The sequence below is a fragment of the Dermacentor andersoni genome, chromosome 6, assembly GCF_023375885.2.
Source record: "Dermacentor andersoni chromosome 6, qqDerAnde1_hic_scaffold, whole genome shotgun sequence".
Classification (NCBI taxonomy): Eukaryota; Metazoa; Arthropoda; class Arachnida; order Ixodida; family Ixodidae; genus Dermacentor; species Dermacentor andersoni.
Window position 1 is genome coordinate 147,773,985 of NC_092819.1, and position 27,998 is coordinate 147,801,982.

A 27,998-nucleotide genomic window follows, 5' to 3' on the forward strand; every position below is an offset into this window, starting at 1 on the left:
GCCGGCTCTTGATTCTGCGTTCAAAATGCACACTGGATGATACAGTATGTGCCCATCATCACCACCTCTACGTAAAGAAGTACACATCGCACATAGCATCCAAATGGTGCTCGAATCCTATTTCTTGTCGCCTATTTCTTGTCCTACGTGCACTAGAAGGCCTGCAATTATCTAATTTTACAAGATGACAATGGCCACAAACTCAGTCCCCACGAACCGCAAATCAACCTGAAGTCGCAAAGAAGACCTCGTCTTCAAATAGGAAAAGAAGAAACACGTAAAATGAGCCAGACTGAAACGCCGACCGACGTGCTATGCAGTGAAGGCGAAGCAAAGAGATGCTCCGCACAACGTTGTGATTGTGCAGTTCAAAAATTTTTTTCTCGCTTAAAACAAAATTTAATCTTTTAAATCTTTGTACATAGATAGACAGCAAAGCATACTATGCAATGCCGACTATGCCATATTTTTACTTGGAACGCTACATTGCGAAAATGAAGCCACAAATTGAGTCAGAACGTAATTTTTTTCATTTTTAGCATGACATTAAGCGAAAGTTGAGGTTTTATTTCTTATCAGAATATTTTTATCATCTAGTATACACACATAAAAAGCACCTATTGTGAATATATTCCTCATGTAAATGTTACTTTTTTTTATAAAAAACATTAAAAAAGGGGCAATTGTCGACTTTTCCTTACGGCAAAAAATTATGTGAATTAAAATGAAAAGTAATAAACGACTATAGTCACGAAAGAGTATCGTCTGGCGACAATTTAAAAAAAATATTCGCAGTAATAGGTCAAAGCAATAACTTTGTAGAAATTTTTCTGCCTGGCATAGTTTCACTTGTGCGCGCAACCTTCAAAGCGTCCTCACGGCATTACAAATTTTTTTTTTCAAAAAAATCGCTTGAATAATTACTTCCCACATTGAGGTAAAACAGTATGATTTTTTTCAGCAGAATCGCAGATGGTCGATAAAACACCGAGTACACTTGAGATGGAATGACCCATATATATATATATATATATATATATATATATATATATATATATATATATATATATGATGAATGAATGTTGATGAAATTCCCCACATTTGGTTATTCCTCAACCACACATTCCGCAGGTATTTATTTATTTACTTTGTTAAAGCCGTTGTGTATGCCGTTTTAGAGGCTTTTCTAAAAGCTGACCTTGTTTCGGTCTGCCACTGTCGTCAATCGTCATTGTCTTCTCGCCGATATAAATATAGAGGGTGTGTCGCGTAACTTGAACCAAGGATTAAAAAAAAAAGTGGTTAGCCGCAGCTGAATGAAACCAGCGGCATATGGTTTGCCGTCATGTGGTGCTACTTATATCATATCCCGCTTTATTAGGTAATTAACTACGATGAATTCTGCGAAAATTTTCATGTTTACTTCAGGGCCAAGTGCGTTTCGTTACGTTCTAGAGGAGGTTAAGAAACGACCGATCCATTTTTTTTTATGGCGACGTACATGCTGCGTGGTGATTTCTTTCGGCGTTTAAAGACAGCACGCGAAATATGAAATAAAACCACGTGACTGCGCTCGTGCCCTAGCGTATTGCAGCGCGCTCAACCGTGCTTCATTTGAAATAACCGTGTGCGCGGACCGTGGCGAAGTAAGCGGCCGCGGCTCTAGACATCGGCTTCGCAGTGCGTCAGCATCGTTGACGGTGGCACGCGGAAAGGAAGCGCCGTCGTCCCTGATAAGCGATAGCATCCACACACGGTTGAGAGCCCTGCAATGGGATATCGCACGATCGCAGTCAAGTGACGTCATTTATTATTTCATATTTGGCGGACTTTCTTTAAGCGCCGAAATAAAATAACCACGCAGCATGTACGCTGCAAAAAAAAAAAAAAAAAAATTAAAAAATGGGTATGTAGTTTCTGAACCCCCTCTAGACGTAACGAAACGCACCTGTCCCTAAAATGAATATTGATATTTTTGCACAATTCATCTTAGTTAACAAATTAACCGGAATATGAAAAGTGCTGTATGGAGCGCCTCATGAGGGCAAACCATGTGACATTGGTTTCATTCAGCTGCGATTAACTACTTAAAAAAAAAAAAAAAAAAAAAATAGACTTGGTTCAAGTTGCGTGAAACACCCTATATGATCGGAGAGAGACGACACTCAACGCACACTGGCAATAACAATTCCCTTTCACGTATGTGAACGCCTCTCAATTTTCACCTCTTTCATCCCCCCCCCCCCCCCCCTTTATTTCACTACACTTTATTTCCTCACAAGCTTACCGTAGTGAAGCGAAGCGCGCGAAGAACTGCAATGCGACGAGCATTCAGTGCTGTTTCGACACGAACGCAGAATTCTTATTGGCAGCATGCGGTTCTTCTCACTCGCTCGAAGTACGGACGCAGAGGCTCTTTTGACCGCGCGCTCCCGTAATAGACCGCCGGGAGACAAATAGCGCTAGAAATCACCGTCTCTTTTACGCCCCGCGTACCCGCATTGTTGGCTCTGTTCCTTTACGGTTTCTCACTCTTTGCGCCATTCCGACTCGACGCGCTCGATAACTGCGGCACAGCCGTCGGGGTCGATGGAGTTTTTCTTTCTCTTTTTTTTCTTCGGGTCTATCTGCGCGCGTGGGGCTTCTCCGCACAATGGGTCACAATGCGGAAAAGCAAGCTCTGCAGGCGGCTGCGCCAACAAAGAGCGGAGTAGGTGGGAAAGAGGAGAGGCCGTGGGCGGGGGGGGGGGAGGGGGGGGGGGAACTAGGCGCTACGTTCGGAAAGTAACAGTGTGGTTTCGACGACGCGTGAGGCCGTTGACCCTCTGGCACGATGCGCACTCTTTCGCGAATAGTTTAAAGTTTTGCGCGGATGCTCGTCAAGCGATCGAGCTGAATGGATCGCGCGTCCACCGATGGTGGACAGGACTAGTAACGAGTGGCCATTTTTTTGTTAATTCTAAACAAGGAGGCCCACTGAGCTTCTCTCTGGTTTTCGAACGTCCGTTCGCGAAGAAGAAAAACCTGAGAAGAAAAACCTTACGAATATAAGTGAGGCTTGTTTTCTTTGTCTCTTTTGTCTTTTGCTAGCGTGGAAACTCAAGAGAAGCTTTGGTGCTCCTACCGAAATATATGTAAAAGGACAATTCGTTTTTGCCGGCAACCACTGCACCAAACGTGACGAGGTTTGTTGCATTTAAAAGAAAAACTAAATCTAGCGAATGTTGGTTTGGAATTTGATTTAGGTCGTCAATTTTTTTACTCAAAATTGTCAAAAGTCGCACATTTTCAGAAAACGGAGCTATCAAATTTACAACTCCGTTACTCAGCAATGAAAAATGACACCACAATTCTGTGAATTGCATCTCATAGTACATCTAAAGCGGACAAAATTAATATGCCACACATGATTCTGAAAAAAATTTAATAATGTGTAAATGGAGTTCTTGCAGAACCCTTGCATCCAGCGTAACAAATTGACGTGATACATAAATTGACATATTGAATTTGTCCGATTTGAATTATCTAATGGATGCCGTTGACAGAACCGCGATATCTATTCTTGATGGAGAGCTATTAATTTGTAAACTTCGTGCTTCTATATGTTTAGAACTTTCAAACTTTTCAAAATTCGTTGAATAAAATTCACGTCCTAAGTAGAAATTCAGCTTCCAATAGTCGATAGAATTTAACTTTCTCTCTCAGATGCAGCAAATTTCATTAAGATTGGTGCAGCGGTTATCCCAGAAAAGCGTTTTTGCGTTTTACATGTATTTGAATAGGCCGCGCCGGAGTTGGGCCAGAGCTAAATCTTCCTCTTAAGTTTGGCTTGTTTTTTGTTGATTGTTGCTTGCTCGTGACCGTAGCTACAGCGCGAAGAAGACAAGACAGACAGGAGCGTGCTGTGTGCGTCTACTCCTATCCGTCTTGTCTTCCTCATGCTGCACCTTATCCTTCCTCCTCATGTAAATGAAGGTGAATGTCGCGAGATTCTACCTCTCACAAAGCTGACCGTGTCATGTTAGAGGCATACTATTTGCTAATTACATCTAATGACTCGTAAAAGGTTGTCAGATCTTCCAAGTGCTAGGTTGTAGAAAAATTCGATAAAGGTGGGATATTTGAAGTTGACGCGCTTTCTTTTGGTTGTAAGCTCGCTTACTTGGGGGACTGTGCTGCTCCTCTCACATCAGCTCGCGTTGGCTGTAGCATTTTTTTTTCCTGTAACAAAGAAGGCCCACATCTGCTAATTTACAACTTAGGAATCAGATGTCAAAGTCAGCGAGTGGTAAAGTGAAATGGACAGAATAGATGATGCTCATTTCAATTTTTTTTTTAATATGCACCTACCTTCGGTCGTTTCAGAGAAGTGCATCTTGTAGATGATGCAATTGTTCACGAGTGATGCGGGGTTCAGCTAAGAAACGAATGAAATTAGGACTTGTAAAGATTCTGCCTTGTGCGCTGCCTTTTGTACCTTAAGGCCAAACCACACGTGCACTGACCGTAGCGCTTAAGCTCGCGCCTGCGCGCCTACACGTGCGTGGGATAGACCGTGCGCGTCGAAGCTCGGAGCTCTATTCCAGACAGCTATGGCCGCTCGGGCTGGCAAGTCGCCACACGCCTGGTGGAGCCACGCATTGTGTATAGCGCTCCATTTTCTTTTCTTTTTGTTTTTTGTATGTGTGTGTCTGTGTGCGCGCGCGACTGGGCTAGAATACGCGCTCGTGCTCGTCTACTTGTTTGGCCTTTATGCGTGGTGCGGAGTGGCTTTGTCCTGCGGCAGCTTGACCGACGCGCGTGTCAGTAAATAATAGTGAATGAAAGGATATAAACCAAAAGCACCCATAGGCACCAGTAATAAAGGCAATCTTCAATATACACGCATATTCAGCGAAACTAATCGAAATACTCGCCTCCCTGCGGTTTGGCACTGAGATTAACCGCGATGGCGCGGTCAGAACACGTAGGCGTAATAAAGATATCAGTAATGTGCGGTGCGTTCACCAAAAAAACCGCGGCGGTTGCACTTGTTAAAGCGAAAATTTCGAACTCGGCTGTATCAAAGCAGTTATAAAAATTAATCGTTTATATATATATATATATATATATATATATATATATATATTAGAAAACAGCGCGTGTGGCTTAGAGCATATGTCTGTTATGTGTTTAAACGTCAGTGGACGCTATAGAAACCGCTGTACATTTATTGACGAAAATTCTATCCTGCATTCTCTACCGAGTGACGCCTGCAACTTGATGTTAAATGTCATTAGCTGTTAAGTTTGCGATAACACTCTGATGCATCATCAAAAGCGTATCAAGATTTAATCGGAAATTCACGAACCATCTTTTTCTAAGGCACGGTTAGTAGCCAAATCCACATTGCACATTTTCAAGCGCAATCAATAGCTCCATACGAAATTATGTCTACCAAGGTGTCTCGCCACCACACCAGGAGTGGGCGCATGTCTTCTGTATAGACCTGCGCGCGTCGGCAAGTGTGCATGTGGTCTGGGCTTTACGTAAGCTACTGGCGCGCATGTAGAAGCTTGCGTGCATGGCGAGTATTAAAGGACATGTTCGAAGCGTTCTGTGCTGTTCGCATAAAATATTTTAATGCGTAAGCATTCTTTGGCGAGTTCCCCGGCCCTGTCACGCGGAAATTGTAATACCTTGCATCTGCACAAAAATGTGTAGTTTGCAAAGTTAGGACACTTAATCGTTATGATAGTGTAAATAAACATGATTTTTTGGTAGCTATGCGATAAGGAGCTATTTAAACAAAAAAAAAAATGAAAGGAGCATACCCATAGAAATACGTATGGCTCCTTGGAGAATGCATTCGGAAGCTTGTAGTAGGGGTGGGGCAACTGAAATTTACAGGTGGGCCAGCTTGAAACATGAACGTGGGCCATCTGAAATTTGGGGGTGGGCCAAGTTGAAATCTGGGGATGGGCTAAGTTGAAACCTGGTGGTGGGCCAACTTAAATTAGGGGATGGACCAACGTGAAATTTGCACGTGGGCCAACTTTGCATTTCGGCACGGGCGAACTGCAGATTTTGGCGAGGCGCAATGTCTAATTGAACGCTGCTGAGCGTCCTTCGAGTTACGAACACCTCGCGGGCAAGCGAGCGCGTTGAGAAGCTTGGCTCGTTTTCATGGGGCCTTACCCGAGGCGCAGTCAGAACGAAGGCGAGAGTTTGCGTGGACAAGGAATGTGCGCATAACAGGCTTGCGAGAGTGATAGCGAGGATGTCGGGGCATTGCAGCGATGCATTCTCCCCTCACGCGCTAGGGCGCTACCTGGCGCTACCCTTTTCCCGCTCTGCTCCGTCGAGGGGCGCTCGTGCCCGGCGTTTCGGCCCACCGCCCCATTCCAAAGGGGACGCTCATAACATACATACATACATACATACATACATACATACATACATACATACATACATACATACATACATACATACATACATACATACATACATACATACATACATCAATGAATGAATGAATGAAGGAATGAATGAATGAATGAATGAATTCATTCATTCATTCATTCATTCATTCATTCATTCATGCATTCATTCATTAATTCATTCGGCTCAATTGGTACGGATTGGACGCGGCGAGAAAAATCTTGCAATTGTCTACTATAGCGTAAGCATTCTTTGCCACCGGAAACACCATGGGTAGACGCACATACGCTAGGAAAAGCAAGTGAGCAATACTAAGCAAAAACGAAGTCACAGGCGAGCCAAACTAGGCTTACGCATCAGTAGGACAATGCTCAGAATTTCTGTAGCCTTTATTAGCTTTAAATCGGTAAAGTTCCAACTTCCACAGCTTCCCAGAGCAGTCCTCCCTTCTGCTATAATTAACAGCGCTAAAAGGCAGAGGCAAGAAAAAGCTACAGAAATCTGGCCTCGGACTGCCAGATCTTCTACCCTCATAATCAAGCGCCGAGTTATGCACCTACTACATTTCGACGGAATACTGGGAATTCCGTATACTATTCGGCTCATATTCGATTCAGGAATTTCATATTATGATTTTTCTGTTGCCATAGTGAGTTCTGAAAAAAATCCACAATGTAGTTTCATGCTACGGTCGGGTGAATAACAATTTTTCCTTGTCTAAATTATCTAATCTTGGTTTTACTGGCCGAATAAGCAGAATAAATAGGGTCATTATCAAAGCTTACATCAAGGAAGACATCTGCAAAATCACTGAAAATGTCAGCTGTTACACTAATTCTGTCAGAAATACGTGGACTCTGGCAACCAATGTTTTCAAAGGACTGATACGCATCAGGATCTATTATTGTCTTGTGTAGATGCTGGTTTCTAAGCTGACGTGTGAAAGTTTGCGCACCTTGCAATCATATGCTCTAGGCTGTTTACTCCCTGCTTTCCGGTTTGTTCTTTCTGTTTATTTGTGTGCGTGTGTGTTTGCGTTGTTACGTTTCGCCTACGACGCGCGGTATAGCCGGCGCGGATGCAACGGACGCCGGGGCTTCGTTCAAAGCGGCGGACATTTTGGCCCGTTCGGAGCTCCCGCAAAGCCTCCCCGCCAAGCGCGTCCAGGCGTGTTTCAGTGCCACGTGTCTTCGTGTGTGTGTGTGTGTGTGTGTGTGTGCCCACGCTTGTCAAAGCGTGGCAGCCGGGGAGAGGAGCTCCCCAAGTGTGAAGCGAGGAGGTCTGACAGGCGCCAGCTCGGCGATGCGTCACTACACTCGTCTCAACATGTCTCTCAGCTCGTCCGTGCTCCGCCGTCACGTGGTCTCACCCGTGACCTTCCTTCTTGCCCGCGACGCCGAGAGTATAAGAGCAGCTGCCCTTGGACGCCAGGGGAGAGGCTCCGATTTCTTCTGTTGAGTAACGTGCTCTCCCGTCTCTCCACTTCGGTCGACCTGACCGCCCGCTCTTTTGCGATGCTAGAATAAAGAAGTTGTTCTGTTACCAGTCGACTCATGCTTTGCCGGGACCTTCGGATGCTTCCAGTTGTGCCCCAGGCCGCCAGGCCAACGCTACCCTTGGGGCTTGCGACCCATTTGCAACAACGGGTGTCAGCACTGAGGTTCCAACAACTCGTGCCAGCGGTGCGATTACAACAGCTGGTGGCAGCGGTGGGATTGTAACAGCTGGTTGCCAGCGTTGCGATCCCAACAACTGGCTGGTAGCGGTGAGATCGCGACAACGGAGGCCAGCAGCGAAGAGATGCGGTTGACTGTATGCTGAGCAGCACAACGACCATCCGGGAGCAGTGCAACGAGCCCTGTGTGATGACTGGTTGCCTGCAGCGGAACGACTGCGCTGAATTCTTGGCTGCGAGGTTTGGTGAGTGCGGGACTTTCTTCTTCTGAGTTTTGCCAGGCTTTTGTTAGTGTCAGAAACAGAGCTGGTAATTGTGGTTGTCGTTGCTGCCGGGTTAGTTTGCGGCAAGACAATAGTAGGCAGTAGAGAAAGCAGCATTCAGAGCAGCCATGGATTTGAAGTCGTTGCGCAAACCGAAATTGCTGGAGCTTGCAAGAGAGTTGGGTCTGGATGTCTCAGACAAACTCAGAAAACCGGAACTGCTAAGGGCTATTCTTGAGTTAGAAGCTGAGGATGACGAGCTGTCGGAATGCCTTGAGACCATTGAGGAGCGGGCAAAAAGACAGGAGCGCGAACTTAAAGAGCAAAAAGAAAGACATGAGCGCGAACTTCAAGAGCAAAAAGAGAAACAGGAGCGCGAACTTAAAGAACTCAGCTCTGTTGAGATAGTCAATGCACTACTGTCCATATTTGCGCGAGTTGGTTTTCCTGCGGAAATCCAATCAGATCAGGGCACAGTGTTTACTAGCGCTTTGACGACAGCCTTTCTCGAAAGGTGCGGGGTAAAGCTGTTACACAGCTCAGTGCACCACCCCCAGTCGAATTCCGTTGAGAAGCTCCACTCCGTCATGAAGCGCGTGTTGAGAGCATTGTGGTTTGAACAACAAACTGACTGGGAGCTGTGTCTGCCTGGGGTGATGTTTGCATTACGGACCGCGCCGCATGCGGCTACGGGGTTTTCGCCAGCTGAGCTGGTGTACGGTCGCTCGCTGCGATCTCCGCTTCGCATGCTTCGAGACGGATCACTGCCCTCTCCAATGGCTGCAGACTATCTCTTCCACAAATGGCCGCCTCCTGCGCTGGAGCCTCGCTTTGCAACAATATTCCTTTGAGGTGCGTTACAAAAAGGGGAGTCTCACCGGTAACGCCGATGGCTTAAGTCGAAGCCCCTAACGTGGGAATCAGCCTCAAAATTGCTTGTTACTGATGTTTTTCTTCCTGAGGCAGGATTTTTAACCTATTGCTTTTGTGTAGTGTTTCAAAGTGATGATGTGCTTTCTAGTGCAATTTTCCGATTTGTGGACGCGTTCTGAGTGCTGCTAAACTACTGTAAGGAACTAGGCAGTAGTATAAAAGGGGAAAGAGCCTGGCAGGGCTTAGTGAGGGTTGTGCCGTGCTTGCTGACTGAGCGGTTGACTTTCGGCGTAGTTCTAACGCTTGCCGGGAACGAGAACAAAAATGTCAACTCTCCCGAAGTCACATTGCAGTGTCCTGTGTGAACCTGAACGAGAGAACGAGGCCTTCTCTGCGCTGCGCTCAAGAAACGCCGAGGGACGACCGACTTCGGTTATGAGCATCATCAAGCGACATGCCTCCGGACAGCGGATGCAGTCCCCTGACCATCGGGATCTCCTTCCCCCGGCGGGGCGGTCTGTTACGTTTCGCCTACGACGCGCGGTATAGCCGGCGCGGATGCAACGGACGCCGGGGCTTCGTTCAAAGCGGCGGTCATTTTGGCCCGTTCGGAGCTCCCGCAAAGCCTCCCCGCCAAGTGCGTCCAGGCGTGTTTCAGTGCCACGTGTCTTCGTGTGTGTGTGTGTGTGTGTGTGTGTGTGTGCCCACGCTTGTCAAAGCGTGGCAGCCGGGGAGAGGAGCTCCCCAAGTGTGAAGCGAGGAGGTCTGACAGGCGCCAGCTCGGCGATGCGTCACTACACTCGTCTCAACATGTCTCTCAGCTCGTCCGTGCTCCGCCGTCACGTGGTCTCACCCGTGACCTTCCTTCTTGCCCGCGACGCCGAGAGTATAAGAGCAGCTGCCCCCGGACGCCAGGAGAGAGGCTCCGATTTCTTCTGTTGAGTAACGTGCTCTCCCGTCTCTCCACTTCGGTCGACCTGACCGCCCGCTCTTTTGCGATGCTAGAATAAACAAGTTGTTCTGTTACCAGTCGACTCATGCTTTGCCGGGACCTTCGGATGCTTCCAGTTGTGCCCCAGGCCGCCAGGCCAACGCTACCCTTGGGGCTTGCGACCCATTTGCAACAACGGGTGTCAGCACTGAGGTTCCAACAACTCGTGCCAGCGGTGCGATTACAACAGCGTGCGGTAACGAAATCTTTGTTTTCTTGGTGGATTTCACCTTGGTCGTCTTTCTCGCCTTTTCCTACATTTTTTTTTCTACAAACCGGGGGAACACTTCATGTTCAATCCGATATCCGAAATTATTTTTTGTTCTGATATTTATACTTGATTCGAAAACTTCAGTATTTGCACGCCCCATTGTGTGTACATATCGAGCACCTTGAAAAGCTTCTTTAGGGGCACAACAGTATCTAGAAAAAACGGCTGCTAACGATTAGTAATTGTAAGAGTTCCAACGGTTAGTATTTGTAATCAAAGCTCAAAAGCGATGACGAGTTAACTGACTTGTGTGCGCCACCCTCACTCTCGCAGATCATCCAAGATGCGGAGACTATGTCTCGGCGCATGGAGCATCGTGGAGCCTGTGCCTGCGACAACAACACGGGTGACGGAGCCGGCGTCATGATGGCCGTCCCCGACAAGTTCTACCGCAAGAGGCTCAGGTGAGGTGCAGGAAGGCTGCTCGCCATCCCGTCCCCGTTCGGTTACTCGCTGGCATTGATCTGGACCTGTTACGCTTCCGCATGGTGTCGCACATACTGCCACGCATACTGTCGCGTATACTGTCACGCATACTGTCACGCATACTGTCACGCATACTGTCACACATACTGTCACACATACTGTCACACATACTGTCACACATAACGTCACACATAATGGCACACATAACAGAGAGATATAGAATAGGGGCCCCAATAATTTGGGGCCCCAAAGAGCTTTGCGGGTGTTAGCGTTGGGGCGCGCAGGAGGGAAGAGCTTTAGAATAGGGTTTTGCGTTTGCGGATAGCGTCTTCCGCTGACAGCGCCACTACGACGTCAAAGAAACGCTATTAGAAATAATAAAATAAGATATACCATTTTATGATAAGAATAGTAATCTTTACTTTCGTGTTTTCGCGCTTAATTACAATTTAGAGGGTGTTCTGTAAGCAGCGAACAATTAGTTGCGCTTAGTTTTGAGTAACCAAATTTACGTGCCTTCACCAGCCAAGCTAAGCTGTGTTAGGCCTACGAGCCATAAAATCCACAATCTAATTCGGAATCAGCGGCGTCTAATGAATCAATCTTCATAACACATGCTAGTTGAGAGAAAGCGATAACCGCCTTCTCCTAGCTTGCGAACTTCACGTGTTACGAATCGAACCCAGTTTGTTGCTAGGTTAGAGCCGTCGCTTCGATGGGTGCCGCCATGTTTGTTTACGCGTACCAAACGCAAAGCCGAAACGCAGTTTGCGTCTCGCGTATGCACAGTGGCTTCGACGCTATTTCTTTGGGGCCCCTATATTCTAAAACTCTCTATTGTTACATAGACTGTCACCCATTCTGTCACACATACTGTCAGGCACGCTGTGACGCGTACGTGCGTAGCAGATGTCACACTGTAGTTAAGGGGAAAAACAAAACGCTGCCAAACGTGTGGGGCAAGAAACTGGCCATTTATCAGGGGAACTTGTGCGATCGAAAGACAAGCAACACTCGAATCGCGATGATAGCGGCGAGCACAGATTTGGGTAGTCTAATGGAAACTCGCAGGTCAAGTCTGCCCCTGCGTTTGTAGTGACTGCGTCCAAGGACATAGGACACAAGAGAGAGTTTCGAGGTGCTGGAATGCGGACAGAACAGTAGACAGACTATGAGAGAGAGAGAGGTCTTCAGTTTCAGCCGAGTGGTTAGCCTGCGTATGCTCCCGTGCATGCTACTTTGCGTGTAATCGGATGGAGTGAAAGAAAGGCGCTACAAGAAGCTGGACTACGAATTGTTAATTATGGTTGATAAATTCCACAGGAAACTCATGCAGCTTCTTCACGAAGAAGGCCTGCACGCATTTGTTTAGCCATAATAATCCGTATGGCAAACCGTGCCGTAATACAAAAAGTTTGCTGTTTTTATGTGTATCATTGTACATTCTAAAGTAATATGGCTAGCGCTCACGTACATTCTAGAGTGAAGAATGCCATTCGCGTATAGCTCCCGCAATCTGATTCGACAAAACTTTCACGCTATACAAAATTAACCACATTCAAGAAATTTCTTATGCAGCAGGTGCGCGCCTTGGGACGAGCGAAACTTAATTGATAACGGTGACAATCCCGTGGAAAACAGTCACCGGCGAAAAGAAAGCTGTATTAGTGTTAATACTCCGCACTAAGAGCTCATCAGCTCCAGCGTCGCTGATTGTGGAAGTTGGAAAGCCCGAGTGTTCCGCCTGGTCTCTACAAGCGCGTGCGTTGTTCTGTGTCGAACACTCATTAATTCGGAAGCATCCGACGGCGTGCCAGTAAATTGGAAGTTAAGGAGCAGCGCAGAACGCCCGCAGATGTGACGATTAATTGGGATGAGGCGCGAGTATCCAATCGGAGCGCAGCGAAGCTGAGGAGCTCCGTTATTTGCACTGCTTGTGTGCCGCATTGGACGAGATGCGGGATCGCGTATACATGCGTGTGTACATGCGTGCGTGCGCGTTTTCCTTTAGTGTGGGATGCAGTCTGAGACAGAAAGCGGCGAATATCCGCTTCGATTGCAGTCTGCTTACTGCTCGCTTAATATATTGGCGTTAGCTTTTCCAAACCACTGACGATAAAATAACAGGATGATATTTTCGGCTGCGAAAAGTAATGACCACCTTCAGCTGCATGTTGCGACGGCACCACTGTCGCGCCGTATCAGTACGAATTGATGTCGAGATAGCACTATCGAGCGATTAAAAAAGGAATTGTCCTGGGCTAACTCGAGTGATTTAAAAGCGAATTGTCCTGATAGTTTAGGAGCGCAATATAATATAATACTCACACCTGTTCAGGTCGTAGTTTCTGAGCACGTTTCTCGGAAAATACAATAAGAAAGATATGTGGTCCTCTGCTAAACAACATGGCTGGAACCAGATCGAGAGGTATAAATTCTGAGTTCCTTCGCTGTCGCGTGGACTTTGAGACTTCAAAACTCTGTGTTACTGAGGCGATATAGTAGGGCCACTCTAAAGGGGAGCGAGGCGGAGCGGCCGACCCCATAATAATTCCTCCTGTTCCCCGATCACCCTTGCTTCTAGCAACGAGAAGTGCGAATTGGAACGCCTTCCTGTGCACTTTACTAAAATCTAGAATCACTTCTTTTTGTATTTCGTGTTCCAGAATCTAAGAATTAAATCGCAAGGTATTTTGTACTGAGGGCATATCATACTCTTCGAAGCGCCGGTGTACTACGAAATGCTACGAAGTGATGCAAAATGTGGTCGTGGTTGGGAGGTTTCGAGCGCTCGCAGTGATTGTGCGACGCCGTTGCGTTGCGTTTCCGAGAACTCCACGTCCCTCGCCTCCCTGCATGGACGGGAAGGCAGCGGGTCATAAAATCTCGCCACCGGGTGGTCAACGGGCTTCCTCCCCCATTCCTTGGCCAAGTTCTGGCAAGAGATGGACAGTTGCTGACGCGCAAGACGAGGCCCGGGGAGAGAACATCTGAACGTCGGAAAATGTATGATACGTCTTGGTTGGATGGATGCTATGAACGAGCCCGCTGGAACGGAGCGCTGGGTTGCACCACCAAGCTCTTGTTACTAATTGCCTAAAGTCCTACCTATGTTAAGAAAAAAAAAAAAACACGAAGAATTCTGATCACCAAACATTTTGAACCCCTATAGGGTACTTTGCTTTTGTACGCCTCCGTTGTTTGCCGTTTCCCTACAGCTACCACCAATCTTCCAATCGCCTCTCACTACTATTGCGGATATGTTTACTTTTTCTCTGCTTTCGCCGAACTCAAAGGTTTCAAGGAGGCCAGAGGTGCTGTTGGATCTCGAGGACAATCTAACCGCTGCCCCCCAGATATTGGACCTTGCCGTTGAGTGCGGGAGTTGACCGACGTTGAGGAGGACTTTGAGATGAAAACTGGAGGTTTATTTACATTATTTACAGTGAGAATACATAGAAATTAACAGTAATAAAGTCATTGCTGGCCGGCAGCAACTCAGACGCTGCGGCCCATGGCAAGAAGCCCGAAGGAGATGAGTGAAGGAATGCTTGCTTGCTCTCTGCTCCCGGTCTCTGGCTTTTAACCCCTTCGGTGTCTCGAGGTCACGTCCTGTTCGGCCAATCGTCGAGCCCGCTCAGGTGTCGTCATTTTCGGCCAATGGTAGGTGCCCGTGCGAGTGCAGTCACATTCGGATCATGGAGTCGCTGCATGTGCTTCACTGTCCGAGGAATGGCTTGCCTCCAGTATTGCCCTTCTGGTCTGCAACTGCCGTCACAATAGGCGGATGGGGGGAGGGGTTGCTCCCAGGGCTTCACGGTGAATTACAGCCGTAGTTCCTCCGGGTTTGCAAGAGCTCAGCGGGGGGAGGCGGGTTGTTCTCGAGCGGCCTTTCAGAGCCGCAAAGCAGCTTTGCTCGGCACCCAGGTTACCTGGAATCGTGCCAGGCTCTCGCTACACTTTCGGGAAGAGTCAAGCGGTGAGACAATAGCTCCGCATGCGGCGCACTAGGTGGGTGTCTGGACGTGCTGCGCCTCGGGAACGTTGTAGATGCCCTTCTGCGCACCTTAATTAGGTGCGACGGCGAATCGATGAGGTCTGGTGAACTCGAAGGATGCCAGGAAAAGAGCCCGTATCTAGCAGTGCCTAAATCGACCGCTGGGCAGATATCTTCACATTCTTATAAAACGTGTTGCATCGTTTCCCTTGTAGCTTTAGCGCATCAAAAACCCTCTCTGGCGGCAGCGCCCCCTTTGCCCGCCGCCGGCATCTGGTTATTTCGGCTCGTTGGGGTCCCGGCGTCCGCGGGCTCGCGCACTCTTCCGTCGACTCAATGTCCTGAGTCGGCGCCTTCCGATCGTGCCCTCCTCTGTTCCTCTGTTTGCTACTCTTTCTATTTTCTCTGCTGCGGTGCGCGCAATGGCAGGAGCTGGCCGAAGGATAGGCGGCCTCTCCAGACTGGTTTTTTTGTTCTTAGTTTTTCTCCGTCGCGGTGCTTAGTTAGCGGGCACCGGCGACCATTCGGCCGTCTTGTTAACCTTTTGTTGTATTGAATTACAGCATAATAAATGACCCGTTTTCTGACCGGAGAGCTTCGCCTAGGTCCTCACTTACTGCGCGCGCGATCTCGCCTTCCCCCAGCTGGGACCGGCTGGTCGCGCGCGCGCAGCGGCGCTTCGGCACACGGAGCGGCCGGAGCAGGCGCTCACGTGGCCCCTGCCATCGGGGACCCCTTGTTCGGAGCGCCCGTTCGGGGGATTGGCCTCGGCCGCGCTGACTGCGTCAGCCGCGCGAAGTAGTCGCGGCCTTGGCCAATCGCGAGCGGCACAACTGAACACGCGCTCCAAACATGGGGTGCGATCGGAGATGGTTGTTCGGCGCGTTCGTTCGGTTACCGGCGCGCGCGATTGGCCTACTCCGCGCCGGCGTCGCCAGCCGCGGGGCGCGGCCACGTTTTTGGTGACGTCAAAATGACGACACGCTCCTGTCAATCATCCTCCCACCGAGCATGTCGTCTGCTAGGCGCCGAACCCGACGGGAGCTGGGAAGGAGCGATCATACGCCTTCGCATGGCGAGTCTGGTGGATTGGATTGGATCCAACCGGCGGCTGCGGCATGGCACATTTGGATCCAATCCATAGTTTAATTCAAGAAAATGGCGCTTCTGTTGGGAACTTAGGTTGTTGCGCTGGCGTTTCTAGAGGAAGGAGGAGAGCGGGTGGCGGTGCGAAACGCGTTTGAAGAAATGGCAGAAAGTGAATTCCGGTGTCGTTTTTGTTTCTCGAAACAAATGATTCATTGGTTCTACAGCGAAATCGACCCCATCAGCGGTGCCAGCGAGCCACTGGAATGTTGTCGCTGCCTCTTGAAAAGTGCGCCACTCTTCCCGTCGTTTCTTTTTTCTTCTCGCTGTGCACAACACCACCTAGGGACGACGCAAAGAAACTAATAGTTATAAATTGCAGTAGTCACACGTACGTACTACTATTCGAAAACGTGTTTGGGCTTGAGAGGAAAAAATACATTTTTTTAGATAAAGATTTCATTCATTTGGAAGACGAGAAACATTTCGTTTTGTAGTATACTGTCTGCAAGCAGACGACAAACGACGGAAGTAAACTTCCGGGGAGGTCACCGCTTCCTGATTGGCTGCTCTCTTCGCCCCGTTGTCACAAATTTTGCATACTGCCACTTTGTGAGGTTGCATCAACCGAACAGAACGCGTATCGAACAAAATATCTCCGATCGTGCCCATGATCCCCGATCGCCGCAATGCCATGCCATAGCCGCAATGCCATGTCATCCTTGCTGTTGCTCTCGCAAGCTTTTGCGCGCATTGCTTGTCCACGCAAGCTCTCACCTGCCTTCTGTTAGTGCCTCGGCAAGGCTCAATGAATATGCGCTCACTTGCCTGCGAGGCATCCATAACTCGAAGGAGTTCTTATATATCGCATTATGTGTTGTCATTACAAACATTTTGTCTTGCTCATTATAAATATAAACACAACTGGCCTGTAATCTCTTAACCGTTCGTCACACAACAGTTACATTGTTCATATATAACTGTAACCATTCTCTACAATTGAGTCATGAATGCTTCGCATTATGTAATAGGAGATATGGTGCTGCAGCATGCCACCCTCCCACCTCCCCCCTCGTGCCCCTTCACTACTCATAACCTTGTGGTTACACGGGATTGGCACTAACATTTCTTAATAGGGATCTGTAAACGTTGACATAGCCTTCATCATTACCGAGTTGGATGCTGCCTTCGCAAAGCAGTATTCTTGGACGTCTTTGTCAGAATTAAAACTCCACTTCACCATCTGCTTTGCTTCTATGGAACACAGCCAAAGTCTAACTGAGAGGAAAATGAGTGGCCCACACGCTGTATGTTGGTGGTCATATGTGATGTTATCTGCAGGCGCGAGGGCAAGCATGCAAGGGCGAGCCAAGAAGGTTGTTAGTGTTGGCTCGTATGTTCGATGTCATGCTCGTATGTTAGATGTCATGTGATTGAGCCCGTGCTGCCCCAAGACCATGTTAGAGGACGAGAGCATGCATCCCTTCCTCAGGCCTTGTGGTTGCATATAGCTGCCCATACAGACAAGGTACACCACATACGCGACCCGTGCATAGTGTTTGGGAAGGCTGCGTAATCCGTGTTTTGGAGAAACGGCACAGTTGAAATGAAGCAGCACAAAATATGCTTGGGGACAAGCATGCATGCTGCCAGCACTTCTTAACATGTGACTAGCTGTCATTCAATGAGATCTGTTGATATTTGTCTGTGTGCATGAGAACCCTATAGCCATGTCTTTTAGCCTGTAAGCCAAGGCTTACTTCAATTTATACGACCTAAGGACTGAGAACCTTACTGTCGTGTAATTTTCTAATACTTTGCTATTGCTATCAATATACTTATTTGTTGAATGAAACTGCAATTTCTTTGCCACCGGAATACCTAATTATTGGAGTTGCGAGCAAATTCAATATTGACGAATGCCCAGTAACCGATATTGTTTTGAATCTTGCACTTGATCAGTGCGGCCACGGCGGCCACATTTCGATGGGGGCGAAATGCGAAAACACCCGTGTACTTAGATTTAGGTGCACATTAAAGAACCCCAGGTGGTCTAAATTTCCGGAGTCCCCCACTACGGCGTGCCTCATAATCAGAAAGTGGTTTTGGCACGTAAAACACCATAATTCTTTTTTGCACTTGATCAGTTTCATTATCAGTAGAATACTCACTGAAGTAAAGCATGGCCAATAACTTTTTTATTTCATTATATCCGAGAATACATGATATCCGTGTTGGTTACAGCTCGGTTTTCCTTATGGTATGTATGTATGTGTGTGTGCGTGTGCGTGTTTTCATGTGTATGTGTGTGTGATATGGCACATATGCATCAACACCGAATAAAACTTATTGAGTATTGTAATCTCACAAACTCAGTTTAACATGTTCAATTACACTGTGTAAGTGTAACGCTTCCAAGGAGACTCACCATTGTTGCCATCTTGTCTTGCAGGGAGGAGCTGAACATAGTGCTGCCCCCGGCAGGGCACTATGCCACGGGCGTCTGCTTCCTGGAACAAATGACAGCTCCTGAAGCAGAGAGGAGGTTCGAGGAAGAGGCCCTGGCCAACAACCTTAAGGTGCTCTTCATTATGCAGGCAGCTCCTGCTTTTTGTTTCAAAGCTGATTCGAAGAATGGTGCTTATTGTACCCCTGCTTGACTATAGATGCAGGTTTTATGCTCTGTAGATCCACTGTGAAAGAAATACAGAATGGGAAGGTTCAGATCAAAGCCTAAATATTGATATAATCTTCGATGGGTTTGTGATGAAATGCTAGTGTAATCAATTTAAGCTCTGTCTTATGCATTCCGTGGAACTTGGTCAGGAAAAACTAAATGGTAACAGATGTTAACCTGCAGTACTCTTGCATGTTTTGTACTCATGAATGACTTTGTTAATGACAGTACAGTGCATATTTGTCAAAGGAGATGCAGCACTGTCAGAGACAGCTGTCGCTATAACAGTTTCTATAATAGTTATACTATTTTCAGTGCAAGGACCCTGCCTTCATAAATCATTTTGATAATGTTACACATAAAAAGAAATATATTGTTTAGTCAGGGCTTATTTACTTATAAGTGCTGTAGGCTTATGCAAGGTCATGTGTAGGTAAAGGATATGTGGTCTCCATAATATATGTTTATGTGATGTCTCTAATATATATTTAGCATACATCAGGAGAATCAGTGCAATTAAGTGATGCCAGGAAAGAACATAAGATAAACTGCTTTTCAGATAATGTCAGCGAATCTTTTGTGACAGCGTTGCCATTTGAAGGGTTATTCTGAATTGTGTTGCTCTACAAGAAACAAAAAAGAAATAATCAATTTAAACAAGTGTGCTATGTCTTGCTACTTCAATCTTGAGTGACATAACATGAGAAACTGTTGGGACAGTGTGTTAATTTTCGACATTGTGTTGTCTTGAAGGGCCCCTCACGAGGCCACAACAGATATTGGTTATATGCTGGAAGTTGTTACATGCCCTCTAAGCAGTGTTCTACCGCAATAATTTTTCAAGTTAGTCCATTAATAGCAGTGATAGAAATACTTCAAGTGCTGCGAACCCATGATTTCAGGAGGTGTGCGTCACCGTCAACATAGACACCCTCTCCAGTTGCCCCGTCTAGTTTTTGCAAGTGAAATTCCTTCCCTGCGTTTTCCCATACCGAAGCCGGAGGATCGCGTGACAAAAGCGTCACGGGCCCCGCCTTCATTTTTCTCTCCTCTCTCTCACATTTTTGCTGAGGGACGCAGTGCCACTGACGGTGTCGCACAGGAGCTGTTGCGTTTGTGTTTTGCACAGTGCACGATTTTGCGCGCTGTGCACAAGAACACCTGACTAGAGGTATAATTCAGGCTTCTGCTGGCTCCAGCTTTAACTGGTGGTGAAAAATAATTAGCTGATAATCAAGCTAAACTTTTGGGTTTTGTATCTTGCTTTTCATTTGTGTTTTCTGGAAAAAAACATGTATTTAGATTGTAAAGGAAGGCGGGAAAGTCAGGAGGAGGCTGTCAGATCCCAGTTGGTACCATAAATTTGCTCCTATACAATTGGTCAAGGTTCCAGTTGGAATCGAACTTTGATTTCAGTTGGTTTCACTTGAGTTTGGTTCAACTTGGAACCAAAGTGGAACCAATTTTTTTTTCAGTACAGCCGGTTAAGGTTCCACTTGGGTCCCAACTAGATCCAGTTGCTTCCAGTACAAGTGGTAAATGTACCAAACTGAAACCAGTTGCTACCCAGTCAATTTATAACTGGGGCCAGTTGATCCCAGTTAATACCAGTTAAATGCAGTTGGATTCCGAACTAAAAATGCAGACGGCTATGCTAATTAAAGCAAATAAAAGTTTTTTTTTGTGGATTGCCAAGATAGAACTTCTGTCAAGCGCTCTCTCTTGCTCGTACGTTGGACGTGCAGGTTCTCTGCTGGAGGACCCTGCCCACAGATGACGGAACCCTGGGCTCGGTGGCCCGTTCCACAGAGCCCTACATGCGCCAGGTATTTGTGGTGCCCACCGGTGGACAGGCAGGCAACGATTTCAAGCGAGACGTGAGTTTCATCCTTTTGTGTGACTCTCGTCTCGCGAGGGCACTTTGTATTCATCAGGGCAGTAGCTGTCGTATTTGCAAAAACCACTGCGCTTATCGAAATGTTAAGCAGTGGCACAGGCTTTCCTTATTCACTCACTAATAATCAATTCATCTCTACATTCCTTTGACCTATATTTGCCTTACACAGGGTGTTTCAGAGAACACTCAAAATTTTTTTAACGCTGCCTGTGGCCGACAGCACAATTCTAGTCCATGAGCTGGTCTACTCTAAGTGGCGTACATTACTTCCACAAAAACTTAGAATGTGTAATGAACAAATTAACAAAAATGCATTAATTATGCTTTAACTTATCATCTTATGGCACATATTGGAATTTACAAATTCTAGCAGGTGAGACTGGAAAGTATATTCACTTGAAAAGAATTGTGTGGATGACATCATATACGAGATACGTGCCATCAAAGTAAGAATGCACTGTCGTTTCACTTATTTTTTAAAATAAAACTGTTTTATGCATTTAAGCACAAAAGTATCTGGAATGCCATTGCATTTCCCCGCAAAGTTCAGGAATTAATATCTCGAAACTGTTGTCATCGTCAAAATTTTTTCCAAGTGGATCTGCCTTGCGAACAGCTAGAATTTGTAAATTAACTAATTACCTCATGGCACATATTGCAAACACTTAATTAGTGATTTATTGTTAATTAGTCAATTATGGATTCCAATTCTTTTTGCGTAAGTAATGTCTACCTCTTCGAATAGACCAGCCCATGAACTAGAATTGTGGTACCTGCCACAGCCAATTAAAAAAAATTAAGTGTACGCTGAAACACCCAGTACGGGGAACAGTATCACATAGGACAATCATTATATGAGCCACAAAATGTGCGTTGCATCAGCAGCTTCAGCTCAATGTGCTTATGCATCCTGGCTGCTTTTTTCTCTATGCACCAGCGATGTAGCATGCAAGTTTCGTGTGTTCTTAGCACAATGTGAACACATCCATTGCATACTGTATAATGCCCAAACTGTAATCATTGCTCAAGTGTAGGCTGACTTTTTGCTATGTAAATTGCTTCTTGTGTGAAAACTGCCTGAGTTTGTCATTAATGCAGGTCATTAAGGATCACTACAGAGGACTTGAGCTCCTGTGCTGATGACTGCATCGTCTTGGTGTAAAAAGCATGAGTTGTACATAAGGGCATTCCCAGCTTTTACAAAAAACCTGTTCATGCATTTTTGTAATGCATCTTTATATGTAATTTCTAGCAGATTTTGCTACGGATATATACTGTATTCATGCTCGTATAGTAGCTCTGCATAAAATTAGCAGTAATATTGTGGTGCTGTCATAATATAATTATGCACATAAGCGGTACAGATAACCATAAGGGATTGATTGATTGAGTGATGCTGTCTCTGCAGGTGTTTGTCCTCCGGAAAGTCACCTCCCACAAGATCCCCAGTGATAAGCTGCGCTACTATATCTGCAGCCTGTCACCGGACACTATCGTATACAAGGTGAGACAGTCAGCGGACAGGTCCATTTGAATACATTTTATTGCACCCTCATCTAGTCTGTCTGCTGTAATTTCAGTTTCTCCTGAAACTCTGTGACTTTGGCACAGTGTATGTCATTGCGAGGAAATCACAGAGAATTAACAGAGGCCATAATGATGCTCCAGTGTGGCTGTTGTTCATTTGAGTCTCTGGGTCTCCACCTTGTACAAGCAAGCCAGACACTGCAAATTCTGCCTGCTGGCACAACATGCAGACGTCAGACAAAAGGCACGTGCGAACCCAAAGAACACCCAGCAAGTCCGTACATAAGTATGGTTCTCACTGAGTGGCTAGTTAAAAATGTTAAGCACATACAGTGCTACGAAGTGTAGCCATTTCACCACTATCTTTTGCCTGAAGCTTGAGTTCGTATTTGATGGCACAAATCAAAGAAAGAGGCAAGTGATCTGGACACAGTTTCACACATTCAAAACTGTCCTGGTTGTTTATTGCGATGGCAATTATGCGGACACTGGTTCATCTAAAGTCGAGGGTGCATTCGTGGCTCACATGTGGAGGGTTAGCATGTCTTCAGAGATGCACAACACATTTTGCTGTTATAGCAAATGTGGCTGTGAAAATTGAGGGCAGCATTCTACCTTCCGTTGCTAGCATGATCATTGCAAACACAAACACTTGCTTTCCTGCTTTATAGTTGTATCCATGATATACTGTAGTGCATGGTAAATTTGAAGCTATGACTACAGACAATTTTTCATTGAATGCATCTCGTGCACCATCGACATGTGTTGCCTCCAACACTGCTGGCAGCACTCCTCATCAGGCCAGCGTTATAAAATGCCTGGTAGCTGTCAGGGTGCTGTTTCTGCTACACAGCAGCACTTACCAGGGGTGCTGCATCTGGCGAACATTCTGCACCATGTATCTTTAGAACATGGGCCAACGAGATCAAGTCCACCACTACACATTGCTATCACTCTCGATGCTTTGTGGAACTGTTAATTTTCAAATCTCGCATGTCTTTAGGCATTGCGTAGCAGCTAATCAAGACTTTGTGGACATGTTTGCCTGCTGTGGTCGCCCCATTCTAGTCGGATCAGAATGCAAAACCCTCTCATGTACTTAAATTTAGTTATCTTGTCAAGAACCTCCAGAGGGTCAGAATTAGTCTGCAGCCCTCCACACAGCTTTACCTCGCAACCCACTAAGCACCATCAGGGTGGCAAATAAATCTCTTCAGTTATTACGATCAAGACCCCGCCTTGGCCTTTCTTCTCTCGCAGGGTCAGCTGACAACCACCCAGTTGTGGCGTTACTTCTTGGACCTCCAGGACCCCCAGTGCGAGACGTACTTGGCCCTCGTCCACGCCCGCTTCTCGACAAACACCTTTCCCAGCTGGGAGAGGGCCCACCCTCTGCGGTAAGCCCGTGCTGTTGTATGACACTGCCACGAGTAGCATGATCATTGCTGTGGTACGCTCCATACGTACATCCCATCCAAATTGAGAATGCTCTTGCATAGATGGCAGCTATTTTGTAGCTTGGATACCTTCTTGCAGCTTGACTACCTTTCATTATGCAACCAGAGCAGTCTTCTTTTCCCGCTAAAAACGAACATATTACAACAATAAATACAGCCGAAACCCGCAATAACGAAATCCCGCAACAATGAAGTTCTCGTGACAACAAAACATTTTCGTATCCCCGGCGAACGCCCATAGGATTCAATGCATCTCACACCTCTTGGCAATGATATGTCGATGTGCTGCAATCCCGCATCAACGAAATTTGCCAGAACACAACTCCGCATATTACCTACTCGCGTAAGGCTAGCAGGCTCCAAAATTTGCTCAAATGCGTTTGTTTTGCGCTGAAATTGCGTAAAATACCACCTCATTACACTTGTGTAGGCATCGCCGCTTTTTTTCACAAAAAACAACCAAGCGTCGGAAGCGATCAGTCCACTGGAAACACGTCATGGCCGCCATCTTGTTTGTTGATCACCCGTTTGAAGCGGCACGCATGTTGCTACTGACATGTAACGACGGTTTTTGCATGCCTACTAGGCGAGATCATAGATCGTTGTCCGAAACATACATTCAATTTGTGTTCCCCGTGGCTGACGACTCATTGGGGCTTATAGGCCAATCGCATGAGGCGAAACTGAACGCAAACTGAACGCGCATTTTGAACAGCAATTGCCGATTGCGGCAGTGTACTGCGTAATGTGCACCTTGGTAGGAAAAATGTAGCAAAAACAAGAAAATCCATGTCTCACCGACATGGAATTGTTTATGGCGTTTGAGATGGCGGTCGCAGCATATGGAGTGTCGCGCATCGGGCCATGATTGAGCAATCGTCTGGGAATACCCATCCCTTGCTTCAAGAACGCTGGTTTTGGTACCACCTGACAGGCATTGCATGCAGATTCGGCGCCGGACGTAGATTTGCGCGAAAGGACCGTTATCACGATCGTTTGCCTTTGTGCACACGAGATACAATCACGTTTGCGCTCGGCACTGGATGGGTTGGCGCCTACAGACAACAGCGTGCGCTAGAGAAATGGTGCTGCATGCGCTGTTGCTCTGCGTCCAGTGCCGAGTTACAAAAGATCTCGCAAAAGTGATTGTACCTCTGAAAGCAATTAACTGAGAATACTGTGCTATGCCAGTACTGCCACTGCTGGTCGACGCAGGCGACACACTCAGTACTTTTGGCAATGCGGCTCTATACCCTCGAGCAAAACTTGCAAAGTAAGATAAGGGAATTTTGACAGTAAATTTTTGTTCTGCAATGCATTACCTATCTGTGCTGTCTCTTTTCAAATTCTCGCGAAAGCGAATCTTTTCGCATTCCCCACCGAATTCGTTATTACGAGGTTCAACTGTAGTATATCGTTAGATGGAACTGCTGCGGAAGCCATACCAAGCTATAAAACATTAGGATTAGTTTCAATGCGATTAGCATTGCTGGGGAACTTCACCCAGTTTGTGGTGTGTTTGTCGGTATCAGACCTTGTTCACATACCCAGTGGCCCAAGTTGTCTGCTAGCTTTGGCCACTAGGTATGGGCTGGCTGCTATGTTGCTGAGCAGGCATAGACCACTGGATATGGGCCCGAATAGATGATAGAAATGCCCTTTGGCATTGTCACCACCTTCCACACATTGGGGGCACGATAAAGATCCCCATGGTGGCCAAAATTAATTCGAAGTCCCTTGCTACTGCGTGCCTCATAATGAAAATATGGTTAAGGCACATAAAATCTCAGAATTCATTAATTCACCACCTTCCGCCGCTTGAAGTAGAACTTTGTTAGAACACACCAGCCCAAAATAGAAATTCATAACTTGAAGTATGCTAGAGTTGCATGAATTAAAGGAACAGCCAACAACCGGTGTCCAGTAATGTTTACAGGCTGTGCCTCCACATACTGAAATATTTATTCTTTTTAATGTGAATAGCATTCTTTGCCTACTTCAGCCATTTCGAGCCTGCCTATATATCTTTCTGTCTATCTATCCTCTTACACTGCCCCGAGTGGTCTAAGTTGTCTACCTGCTTGGGCCACTAGCTTTGTGCTCCTGGTCACGATGCCATCATACTCATTCCATTGTCGTCATTCTAGCTTCTTGATCTCACTCTCGTCACCCCATCGTGGTCACACTTCCTACACCGACTGAGTGTTTCAAGTTGTCTAAGCCACTAGCTATGGATTCATGGTTGTGATGCCATTGTGGTCATTGCATCGGCGTCATTGTAGTTTTGTCATCCTTCACTTGTCGTGTCGTCATCGTCATGCCTTTATCATCATACAGCCGCCATACATTCATTGTCACACCACCATAGTGATGCCACCATGGTCGTTCAGTCATCGCCATTCCAACCTGCCGTGGTTGCTTAGTCGCGCTATGGTGTTGGGCTGCTAAGCACGAGGTCGTGGGATAGAATCCTGGCCATGACGGCCGCATTTTGATGGGGGCGAAATGCGAAAACACCCACATACTTATATTTAGGTGCACCCCAGGTGGTCCAAATTTCCGGAGTCCCCCACTACGGCGTGCCTCAGAATCAGATCGTGGTTTTGGCACGTAAAACACCATAATTTAATTTTTAATCGCCCTTCCACCTTTGTGATCTGACTCTCGTCATGGTGTTTCATCACACCTTCTACTGCGACCCAGTGGTCCAAGTTGTCTGATAGCTTGGGCCACTAGGTATCTCTTCGGCGTCATGATGCCGTTGTCGCCATTGTTGTCACACAGTCGTTGTTACACCGTCATCATCATGCTGTTGTTTTATCATTGTCATCAATTTAGTAACGTCATCCCATCAACGTCATACCGCCTTCATCACTCCATCGATGTCACTCCTTCTTCGTCATTATATTGTAATCACACTGGTGTCATTCAATTGTGATTATGCCCCCCTTGTCATGCCGTCATCGTCAGACAGTCGCTATCGTGCCTACATTGTCAGACCGTCATCATAATGCCATCGTGGTCATGGCATAACCGACAGTCCAGCTTCATCATCCAACTCGTCATGCTGTCATCGTGCTATCGTCATCATACAGGTTTTATGATACAGTCATCATCATGCCATTGTCATCATACACTCGTGGTCATACCATTGTTCTCATGCCGTTGTCATGCCATAATAATAACTGCATCGTCATCATTGTAACTTTCGACACTCGGCTCTCATCATTCCATCATTGTCATGCTGTCATTTCACCATCGTCATCACTTCAGTATTGTCATCCCATTGTTGTGATGCCATCACTGTCAAACCACCTTCATCGAACCATCCACATCATTCCTTGTTCGTCATTCAATCATAATCATGCTGTCGTCATTTAATTGTGATTATGGTGCCATTTTTATGCTGTCGTCATTGTGTCGTCACTCAGGCACTATCATATATTTGTTGTCATACCGTCGTCGTCATGCCGTATTGATCATGCCATCGTTGTCATTCTTGCTTCTTAATCCAGTTATCGTCATACTGTCGTCATCATGCTGTTGTCGTCTCATGGTGATCCTGTTGTCATCACATTGTCATCGTTATATCACCATAATTTTAAAAATCTACATCTTATTGTCATTATGCCATCGCCGTTATACACTTTTGTTGTTTCATCAATATCATTCCTTCATCGATTTATCGCCATGCCTCTATGCTCATGGATGGCCTTGGCAAGCTCGTACCACAGCAAAATTGGATGATATTGGGGTATGTGGCATATAGCCAAGCAACAAAAGTCTCAATTACCAGTAAACACGTAAAATAAATGTGACTCCAGGAATATGGTCTGTTGCTACATTGCTTGATTGCTATTCAAATTACCGTTGATAGTCATTGTGAGATTAGATCTGCCGTAATTTTTCATACTTATGGCAATGCACTTGGTGACCTATATGTTAAACTGCTTCAGCCCTGTAATGGTAGTGTAAGAAAGGAAACGTTGTTGCATATATGTTGATATCTAAAAGGATATTGGTACACTTCTCGCAATTTGAGAAATATTAAGACTGGTGGCAGGGTGTCACACCAAGTTGAAAAAGAACTGCACTGTTAGCTTTGCCCAAAATATTATGTCAGTTTTCGTTGGCATAATTTTTAGCTGAAGAGTTAGCAATAGCTTCTTCATCTCTTTGAGGAACCACACAACAAAGCACTCGGCTGACACTGTTGTGTCTGGTTGTCCGCAGGCTTTTGGCTCACAATGGAGAGATCAACACGCTCCAGGGCAACGTGAACCTGATGCACGCCCGTGAGGGTGTTATGCACACGTCCATTTTTGGGGACCGGCTCCGAGAGCTGTACCCTGTGGTCGAGCCCAACCTGTCCGACTCTGGCAGTGTGGACACAGTGCTCGAGTTCCTTGTCATGGCTGGCCAACGCACTCTTCCTGAG

The 27,998-nt window shown here is 46.5% G+C and overlaps 1 protein-coding gene across 1 annotated transcript in view; it reads left to right on the top strand.

Annotated features, from left to right (window-relative positions):
• The window catches only part of LOC126523642 (uncharacterized), a 265,996-nt gene that overhangs the window by 108,698 nt on the left and 129,300 nt on the right, over positions 1-27,998 (top strand). The window contains exons 3-8 of the mRNA XM_050172240.3: positions 10,767-10,897; positions 18,455-18,581; positions 20,425-20,556; positions 21,985-22,080; positions 23,364-23,500; positions 27,794-27,998. Coding sequence (XP_050028197.1) covers positions 10,767-10,897; positions 18,455-18,581; positions 20,425-20,556; positions 21,985-22,080; positions 23,364-23,500; positions 27,794-27,998 — 828 coding nt within the window. The remainder of the gene's footprint in view (positions 1-10,766; positions 10,898-18,454; positions 18,582-20,424; positions 20,557-21,984; positions 22,081-23,363; positions 23,501-27,793) is intronic.